General features: G+C 40.7%; 1 protein-coding gene across 1 annotated transcript in view; it reads right to left on the minus strand.

Annotated features, from left to right (window-relative positions):
* Positions 1–8,998, minus strand: part of LOC138588455 (kinesin-like protein KIF20B) — a 51,513-nt gene extending 42,515 nt beyond the window's left edge. The window contains 17 exon segments of the mRNA XM_069658591.1: positions 134–311; positions 681–801; positions 885–1,024; positions 1,259–1,384; positions 1,524–1,676; positions 2,022–2,184; positions 2,672–2,818; positions 2,953–3,024; positions 3,277–3,388; positions 3,712–3,888; positions 4,168–4,237; positions 5,113–5,297; positions 6,283–6,421; positions 6,582–6,704; positions 6,976–7,050; positions 8,391–8,511; positions 8,987–8,998. Coding sequence (XP_069514692.1) covers positions 134–311; positions 681–801; positions 885–1,024; positions 1,259–1,384; positions 1,524–1,676; positions 2,022–2,184; positions 2,672–2,818; positions 2,953–3,024; positions 3,277–3,388; positions 3,712–3,888; positions 4,168–4,237; positions 5,113–5,297; positions 6,283–6,421; positions 6,582–6,704; positions 6,976–7,050; positions 8,391–8,507 — 2,098 coding nt within the window. The 5' untranslated portion in view covers positions 8,508–8,511; positions 8,987–8,998.
* Positions 8,999–10,142: the final 1,144 nt, after the last annotated feature.

A 10,142-nucleotide genomic window follows, 5' to 3' on the forward strand; every position in this document is an offset into this window, starting at 1 on the left:
GTTTTGAACCACGTTACAGGTCACAATGAGAGCAACTGTCTTAGACTCAGAAAGTACTTTAAGTTATTCTGAGGAAAATAATTGTGATGTTGGTGAAGTGATACATGAGATGAATTCACATATGTGTTTTTACCATTGAGTCTGTGAGCCATCTGCTCATTCAGCTCCAACACCTTCCTCTCCAGCTCCTCCACAGCTTCGTCCCGGTCTCCCCGAGCCCCTCCATTGCCTGAAGCCAGACATTTATGAGCAGCCTCGGCGGCCTTCTTGATGCCTGCCAATTCAGTGGAGTAGGTGTCCAGAGATGTGTCCTGGAAGAGGAAGGAAACGTCAGAGAAATTAGTCAGGGACGTAAGTGAGCAGAACATCCCGGTTAGGTGTCCGGAGGCAGTTCTGTGAGGGTATCCTGGAACAAATTACTTAACCTGTGCTTAAGTATTTAAATATGAATTATCCTTGGGTAATTCATGTGGGATATCATACAAGGACAGGTGAGTTATTTGATTCCTTTCTGACAGAAAACTTGCATTTCCCTTTTGATCTCACAGCAAAGAAGTGTGTGTGATCAGTAAAACAGCTTCCATATTTTTATTGTTTCATTCTTAATTTTGTTGTCAAATCGCAGCTATCAAATTTCCGTTTTAGCTTTAAAGACATTTAACCAACATCAACTGTGTTACCATGGCGTGTGCGTCTTGACTGGGTCCAGCAGTGCCCATTTTGTCAATGAGGTTCTTGAAGATCTCCAGCCTCCTTTCTGCTCGCTCCTCCAAGATTTCTCTCTCCCTCACCAGGCGGTCACTGAACACAAACACACACATTTAAATGTCAGAACCAAAACTTTCCTGACACACGTAAAAAAAGAAAGAAAGAAAATGTCTCACTTGTAGTCCTTCTGCATCTCAGAGAAGAGCTCTGAGAACTCTCTGCTGATTTCCTCTCTGACTCTGGCCTCCATGAGCAGACCGTCTGCTCGCTCTTTCTTCAGCTGTACCTGCAGCTGTGTCAACAGCGCCACCTGCCTCTTAAGAATGGGACACACAAAAATAGATTACATTACATTTCATGTTTCTAAAAAGAACAAGGTTATCAACTTTTTCTACTCAAAATTTCACAAAACGTAACCCCACCTCCCTGATGTTTCACCATTTACTTTGCTATTCAAGCTGGTTTTAATATCTACATTTATTCTTGTATTGATATGTTAGGCAAGAACACCTTTATCAGAAACACAAAGTTAAAATGGTGAGGGACCGACCTGGTGTGCTGCTTTGCCAATGAGAATCTTATCGTGATTTTTCTTTTCGTCTTCTTCAGGGCCATTCTGATCCATTGTGTCCTCCATCAGGCTCCCTTCTTCCTCACACTCATTATCCTCATCCTCCTGTCCAAGAGATTGTAATAACAACAAAATGTAGATGTGTGCAGTGATAATTCAAGCTAAAAAAAATAAGATTAAAACTGCAGCACTTGTAGGGAAGTGTAATAAAGGAAAGCATAAGCAGAAGCCGTCTCTATCTCACCTGTACATCCTCCAGGCTACTATCCCAGCACATCAGGGAGCTCCTCCTGCTGCCCTGAAGAGCCTGTCTCTCAGCATTGCTGATGATAAAGGATGCCTCCCCGTTAGACCTCTGGGGAATGATGGGAAGAGGCCTGCTGGCCAAAACCACAACCTGGAAACAGACAGGAGCAACAATATAGGTGAAATGATGACATAACCATGAATACTGCGTTGTTTTCAGTGTGAGAGCGTTTAAGAATATTGGTCAGTTTCTAATAGGATTTGGATGTGGTGGTTTGCACATTATGTATGGGTAGTAATGATATCCCTATGGAGGTACTGCATATTGCCTAAATACAGTCTACCAATGAAGAAAGCTGGAGGACTGTTCATTGTCTGAATGCAATTTTCCATCTGTATTTGTGTCTTTGTCAGGTCTGCAGCTGAGAGGGAACTTTGCTGATTGAATGCAGCTCAGAGAGCAAAGCACAGAGGAAAAATGAAAACGCGTACGAACCTTCTGTGCCACAGCAGAGAATTTGAGGACGTTGAGAGTCTCGTCGTACATAGAGGCACACTGATTGATGTTGACGATCATACAGGCTTTACCTCGACCACAGAAAAAGCCCTGCAGGTAGTGGGTCAGCTTGCTTTCTCTGAAGGGAACATGCTGAAGCAGCCTGAGGGAAGAAAACAGGCAAACAAACATCTTAGCCGGCATTGACATAAGCGCACTCTGAACCGTTTGTGTTGCTACATTCAATTTGAATCGAAGCGAAAAGTGTGTAGATGTTTTTCTTTGAACGTTCTAAATCTATATGAATCAGTTTCTGACCACAAGGGGGAAGAAAAACAAGCCACCACAAATCACAAGGTATTTAGTTGATATTGAAAATATATTATTATATTGTCCAATATTCATTCTCTTTCCAGCTGCAACTAGCTAGGTATTTTCTGCTTAGCTGCCTATGGAGGGTGAAGAGAACCACATTAAAACAAATCAATCTGCTAAAAGGATGGTCACAAACACTAATGAGTTTCAGAGTTGGGTGTTAATCCTCTGCAATTTCAGCATGATGAGAGACCCTTTCAAGTAAATTGTTAACGACTTCGGATTTAAAGTCAAATGAAGAGGTAGAGAAAATGATAGGAAGGTATTGATCTCACTTGGCCTGCTGATTGTGTCGTAGTGCATTGATGCATTTCCCCAGGATGAGCAGTGACGTGTTGATGTTTCCGGCTTCTTTCAGACGCTCTCCTTTATTCTGGGTTTTGGCGCATCGCTCAGAGCCAGCCAGGTCACACAAACACAACCTGATAACGAACACATTGATCAATATGAAAGACGAGGCAAATCTTTCACAACGAGCAAATTCTGTACATGTTCATCACCTGCTTTACCAACTTAGCCAAGTTTATATGCTCTGTAAATCTAAAGATGCACTCACTCGCTGACTGTGTGAACCCTCGGAGTCCCAATATCCTCAATCCTCAATATGCGAATGGAGAAAACACTGTGACTGCAGACAGGGAAAGAAAATCAAACATTAATTTCATGAACTTTATATTTAGATGGAATAGACAGATTCTTACACGAGATATTACCAGAGGAAAAAAAGCATAAAGACATGTTTTCAGGTGGACAAATAATTGTTGGGAGTTGTGTATATTTCAGTATTACTACAACCACAGTTAAGCAAGTTCAGAGAAAAATGCCATTTGCATGCAATGCTAAGTTTCTGTTTGAAAAACTAAAAGACTAATATCTGTACCTCCTGCTGGAGAGCTGGTTGAGCCGGGTGGAAGAGAAGCTCTGGTTCTTCTTTCCTATCTTCATCACCTTGTAAGCCTCTTCTGCACTATTTACTTGAACCCAACGCAGATCTAAATATAAAAAAAACATTTATTTTTTTACGCAGCACAATAGTTAAAATAAAAAAAAAACATGTCAACATTTCTGTCTGTCAGTTCGCCCCAGCATGTTGAGCTACATGGCTGTTCACGCACCAACATTCTAAAAGAGAGATCTGAAAGGTTCATTTGGACAAGAAAGCTGGCTTTAAACAAAGTAGACCCATAAACACAGTGTCTGTCTCAATGATGATTAAGAGCTAACTCACATGATGTGCATTTTATTTTTTCAGTTAAAACTTTTTGTTAAAAACTTGGCTGTGATTTTTATACAAGAGAAACTTCAGACTTCAAACCTTTCACAAAGGCTTTGCCCTTGACGTCCTGCGACAGGCGCAGTGCAGTCCTCCTCAGGGCCCCGTTGGGAATAACCTCCAGGAGGTCGTGAATGTTCTCATTGTATATCTCACAGAAAGAAACCCAAACAGAGAACTTAGTGTTCGTTTCCACCTCAAGGCTGATCTTGTCCTCTGCTGCAACTGCTGTACCCAGCATGCATGAGCCTGCAGAGGAAAAAATGTGGTAACGCACATTATATCACATGCAGTAACAGTAGTGGATTAGTAATTTAATTCTATTCTATTTCCCACGTTGGTAGTGGTATAAGAATTTCAAAAATGCTAATTTCCTGCCCTAGGGTTAAAGGGCCGACAGTGCACAGGTGGTTTCAGTGTCATTTTAGATAATCCAGCTGCAGTGCAAAGCAAGAGCAGAAAAACAACCAGTAATGCGCAATTAACAGGCCAAAGGACAAATCGTAATCTTACCCTCAAGGAGAGTCTTATTGGTGGAGTTCAACAGGCTTGTGTTGCTCTTTTCACTCTGAAAAGCAAAGGGTAAAGATGAACGTGTTAATGCTTCATAGGAAACATATTAGCTATTTATACACGTTTAGTGATATACCTTACCAATGAGAGCAATGCCACAATGTTCCATATAAGAGTAGTTAATAAAACCAAATTAAACAAGACAGCTTCATTTTAAAAAGGCATGTTGCCCATTTTACTTCACTAACATTAAGCAAAGGACTTACAGGGCTACTAGTTGTTTGAAATATATATTTTTATGGTAAATCTTTCGGTAACTTTTTTCAAATACTACTACCTACTTTACAACTTCCCAACAGTGAAATAAAGAGGGCTGCGTTTTAAAATTCGTGACATTCTAAAACTGTATATAACAATCACACAAAGTATAAGGCAGCATTTAGAGTTGTATTCTTAAGCCTTTAGACAAGGTAAAAACAAACATAGTATAAAGCATACTGAACCTTAAAGGTGATCACAAGAAGCGGTAAAATAAAGTCTAAACCCTTTGCAGGTACAATTTCGCCACCCTTTCTACCAGCGATAGTCACACTAATCTGTCAGTGTCACTATCCCATTTAATCAATCTCTCCTTGTTCTCTCTTACAGGCACAAAACGTTTTGAACCCCCAAAGGTCTTAACGCTGCTTACAGAAGAGGACTTTCAGCTACATGCTCCTTTTGTCTCCATCTCACTGACAAAATAGATACACATCTGAGTGCTGCAACAACAAAGGCGACCTAGATTGCGGTACGGAGCCTGAACAAATCTGATGTAGACAGTGAGGGAGAACTGGACCTCCTGCTGCTGCTGCTCTGCAAACATACTGCCAGTTATATTGCTGCCTTGTTTGTGTGAACCTCTGCGGCAGCCTCGGGCACATAGGTTACCTCCTTAAGTTGTCTGAAGAGGGCTCTTTTAAACCCAGTTTCCTCAGCCTGCTGCTCCCTGGTGAGCCTCGTGAACTCTTGACACCGGTGGGGTTTGACGCTCGTGCCAGTGAAAACATGTTCATCAATACTGCTGAAAATGACATCAAGGGATCTCGGCAGGATACCAGCATCAGCATCTGGACCTGGAGAGAGGAAAGCATATTGTTATTAAGATGTAAATGTGTCTGAAATACAATAAGGTAATTTGTTCCCTTGATCTTTATAGAAGTGTCGAAAAAGTTCATATCATATTTTTGCAAGCCTTTTTTGCTTCTTTTAAAAAGCTAAGCCATGTCCTAGCCAAACGCTTTAAATAAGGAGAGCACATACGTTTTCTTCACAGGGGTATTATGCTAATTTCAAGCTTCATATTTCACTCTGTGATACCTGTGGAGTAGCTTAGCATAATTTACAGTTAAGAAAACACCTCATTTTTCTCACATTGATGCTCTGTGTAGGAAAGCCTGCTCAGAGTTTGAGGTACGCCTCCCTTTTTCGATTTGAAATGAATATCTGGTGCTCTGACACTGACGTCCTTCCTTCACAGCCAAAAAACACTTTCTCAGAAGCCAAGTAGATAGACTTCTCCAAGACATTCTTAATCAGCTTGACGTGCAGAGCCGTTGAGCAGAGGGGTGGAGTGAAAAACATTTCCGAGGCAGACTGAGCTGCTGGGTGGGCGTGTCCTTGAACTGTGCCAGGGGCAGGAAGTTCTGCTGTGTCTCGGGCGGATGCCCAAATATAGAGTTCCACCACTTTGTGACTTCACAAAGTTAAGCATCTGGAGAAGTCTGTCTGACAGCAAGCATTCGCAGCAGCCTTCAGCTGACACGTGTTTAGCACGGGATTACTCCAACATACTGTTACCTACAGATTTGAATCTGAAGCTGACTCTACAATAACAAAGTAACCTCACCGAGCATTAAAATAGAGGTTGTACAACTTAAGCTGGACAGAAAATGGCACTCCTCGTGGCTGTTTGAGTTTTTCTGCATCTGATTTATAAAGCATTTCTTCCTGAGGAGATCATCACAAACTGTAGCAGGTATTTCTAATTGACTTTATTTTGACAGTCATTTTTAATCTTATTTAAGTCGCAGTATTTCAATGTATGAGAGTGAAACAGACCTAAGAATGTGAAGGTCTTCCCAGCGTTGGTAACACCGTAAGTGAAGACCAGAGAGTTTCCCCCTTCGAGAACATCTTTCACCAAATCCTTTACTGTGCCTTGAAACAGCGCTCTCTGTGTTGTGTCAGGACCGTGGACCTATTGAGGGAAGTGAAAAAGCTTCTCAGTAATGAGTAATGAAATGTCTGAACCTGTTCTCTCCTGCGACAAAGTTACTTGTAGGGAGACACAAATGAATATGAAATTATGAACAGGAAGTTAACTATTTTTGCTTTCTAATAAGGCAGGAAACACTAACCTGGGAGAACTGGAAGCGCTGTCCAGTCTGTGGGAAGGGTCTGTCAGTGCTGAGCCTCGCTGAAAGGGACAAACCGGGAGGCTTCAGGAGAACTGTGTCAGGGGGCTCGATTGTAACGCAGTCCTGTTACAAGGAAAAATATATATGTAAAAAAAAGAATGAGTCGGTTTTATTTTAAATGATCTGCAGAAGCATCGAGGAATCATCAGAGGAATTCAGCCTGTTTGACTTTTGATTGCAGAAACTTTGAACTTTTGGAAAGTCTTGAAATTTTAAAGTCAATACTTTCTGGGTAAATACCACAGAGTTTTCAACTAGAAAACCAAGCACACTGATATTCGTTACTGATCAAATTAACCCCTTCATGACAGATTATATTTTGCTTTAGTTTTACCTGTGACTCTCCATTAACACTTTCTGATGAGGTGAAAGGTCGGATGCGGAGGTAGACTTGAAGATGTTCTTTCGCCTCGATGCTGGAATGCTGCAAAAGTGAAAGACTGCATTTTTAGACATGAGGTTGAAGCTCACATCTTGATTAGAAATGATGTAATCTCTGTAGGCAGGGACGTGGATTTTAGGGTTGGTAAGTGTTCTGGTTTCCGTTTGTACTACGCTTGTAGTCCGAGTACTACTGACCAATCACGTATCAGCAAAAACAGTCCGCGTGGAAAGCAAAAGCAGGCAGAACATAATCCACCGTAATGACGTCCTGGCTCCCAAAATTCAACTTGAGATAAATTCTCTTGAGGCTGTGCCACGAAAGCCGTTCAGCGTTCAAATTCCCCGACTTCCTCGTCTGCATCAGATACGATCCTATTTTCTGTGAACAATGCAGTACGTGAAAAAGGAAGTCTAGACTGGAAGTCCTTTATCGCTAACTGCTGGCTACATGTCCGACATGTTCCCTGTTGTCCCCAGAGGCTATATCATCGTCATACTATAGCCAATGGGATCTGAGATTGGATATTATGTAAAGCAACCACCAATTAAAAGTTTAAAAAAGATGACATGTATTTTAATAATCTTAAGAGCAAAGTGGGCAAAATGCAGCAAGTGGGACCTGAGAGAAAATAAGTTGCTTTGAGTCATTGAGACAGAAAAATATGTTAATTTGCCCGTATCATTACTCGAACCCCCTCCATCCACCACATCACTCCTGTCCTCCAACAGCTCCATTGGCTCCTGGTTCAGTTCCGTATTCAATTCAAAGTCCTCCTGTTACCATTCAAGGCCATCCACAACCTCGCCCCCCCATATCTGTCCGACCTCCTCCATGTTCCCACTCCCTCCCGCTCCCTCCCGCTCCCTCTGATCCTCTTCCTCCTCACACCTGTCTGTCCCCTTCGCCCGTCTCACCACTATGGGGAGCAGAGCATTCAGCCGCTCTGCTCCCCGTCTCTGGAGTTGATTACCACCCCCTGAGAAACATTGATTCATTCCCCGATTTTAAACCACAACTCAAAACACATCTGTTTAAATCTGCCTATTCCTTATGACGCTAATTGCTCTGTCACTTTTTATTGTTTTTATTTATTCTACTTTGTTTTTTTCTCTCCCTCTTTTAATGTGTATTTTGTGTATATATATATATATATATATATATCTATGTACGGTGTCCTTGAGTGCCGAGAAAGGCGCCTTCAAATAAAATGTATGATTATTATTATTTATAGTCAGTAGTCTCTTGCAATAGGGAGCTGATTTCAGATTCCTGGACTTAAGATTTTCGCTTTTTATGGCTGCATCCTTACATACATATGTTACACCATGTATTAATAGTAACATTGTGAATCGCCCTGTCATTACCAGGTTTACCTGTAAGTCTGGTAAGGTGTTGAACTCTGATGAGAGATGCCTCTTCATATCGTCGTCCTCTACCCGTTCCCGTCTGTCAGCCTTGTTACTATTGAGACATGATTCCATCTTTCTGCAGCAGACAAGGAAAAGAGAGAAAACAAAAACAATATAACTGGCATGTTTTTATTCAATTCAGCTTTTTATAGACAGTAAGGTATCTCACGGCATTGAAAAAGTCCGTTGTATTGTACTGAAGATGAGCACATTTATGTTTATCACATTAACCGGTAATTTGACTTAGACGTTATTCTCCCAACAGCTTTGAAACCAGCTTTGCTAACCAACAGGTGATTCAACTAAACATGGTGTAACAGTTGTTCAGTTTAGCGCATCATTGTGAAGTAGGCTATCACTTCCCTCAAAGAATGTTCCCTACACTGACTCTAAACGTTTCTTAATCAACTAAACATTTTCAGCTGACGAACCGCCCCGCACCTGTCAGTTGATCTTAAAAACATAACGTAGTATACCAAATGTATTTTCCTCTCTAAAGAGAACTCAACGGTGGATATCTTACGGGGATATTTTCCTACAAAATAACTCACCTGAAAGCAGTAATTTTTGATACATTCGGTACTGAGAATGAAAACGTTTCCTCTTTGTGTGCTAGTGTTAATGCTAACTAAGTTGAGCTAACGAAACATAACAACACAGCCGCCGCCTGAGTTTGAAACCAACCAATCGGATTCAAGCTGATACTGCACATGCGCAGGTTCCTTGCGTTTTCTTCTTTTCCCTTTGAGGCAGATTGCAAGCAATGATTTTAACGGCGAATATCGCCTCCTAGTGTGCCGGAGTATATTTATAGAGATAAATGATTATGAAAATAAAATATGATATGCTCATTATTTTCCCCTGCAATGGGGGCATTCTTCTGTTGTATTTCTGCTCTTTAGCAGCAGAGTCTTGTTAAATCTTGTAAAATTAAACAATTTCTCTTTCTGTGAAAGCTAAAAAGGCTCTGGTAAATTCATTCATTCATTCATTCAACCTTTATTTACATCTCAAGGAATCATTGAGGGCATGCCCTCATTTTCAATAATAATAATAATAAAGTAAAGTAAAGTAAATAAAACAATCATGTCGAGATTACAACAAAACAAAATCATTGCAGAAATAGAAACATACGCAAAAAGAATGGCAATAACACAATTAAAAACAATAACATACATACCATGATTCCAGCTGTAAAAACTGGATTTTGTTTCTCCTCTGTTAGTTTTCATTTTTGGTATGTGACAACCTTTGCCTTGTTCGACCCGTTCGTCTTTAGAACTGTCTGAATAAATATTTCACTCACATAGATGTATGTCTAAAGAGGGCTATTAAAATTAATCATGTTATGTCTTTTTTCTTCAGCTTTAACCTTTGTTGTCCTTTTTTCTATGGTCCCTTCACTTGTGGTTAGAAATGATTGAAAATCAGACAATTCATACAGCAGTTCAAAGTTAATAGAGTGTTTATTATCACTGGTTTAGCTTAACATCACTGTGAAACAAATGCAAAGATGAAGTAATAAACAGAAAGCAAGAAATAAGCACCCAAAAATTTTGTCACAGACCGGAAGAATTGCAGGTTTAGACTGGTTCTAGACCGGGCTGATGTCGGTTTGCAGGTATGGGTTTAAGTAAACCCTGGTTTCAGTTTCAGCTGCTTTATAATGCTAATATTGCAAGTTACAACCATCTATCGGTGAGGGCT

Source organism: Semicossyphus pulcher, unplaced genomic scaffold, assembly GCF_022749685.1.
Source record: "Semicossyphus pulcher isolate SPU_LCO1_2020_fin unplaced genomic scaffold, fSemPul1.0.p SCAF_12, whole genome shotgun sequence".
Classification (NCBI taxonomy): Eukaryota; Metazoa; Chordata; class Actinopteri; order Labriformes; family Labridae; genus Semicossyphus; species Semicossyphus pulcher.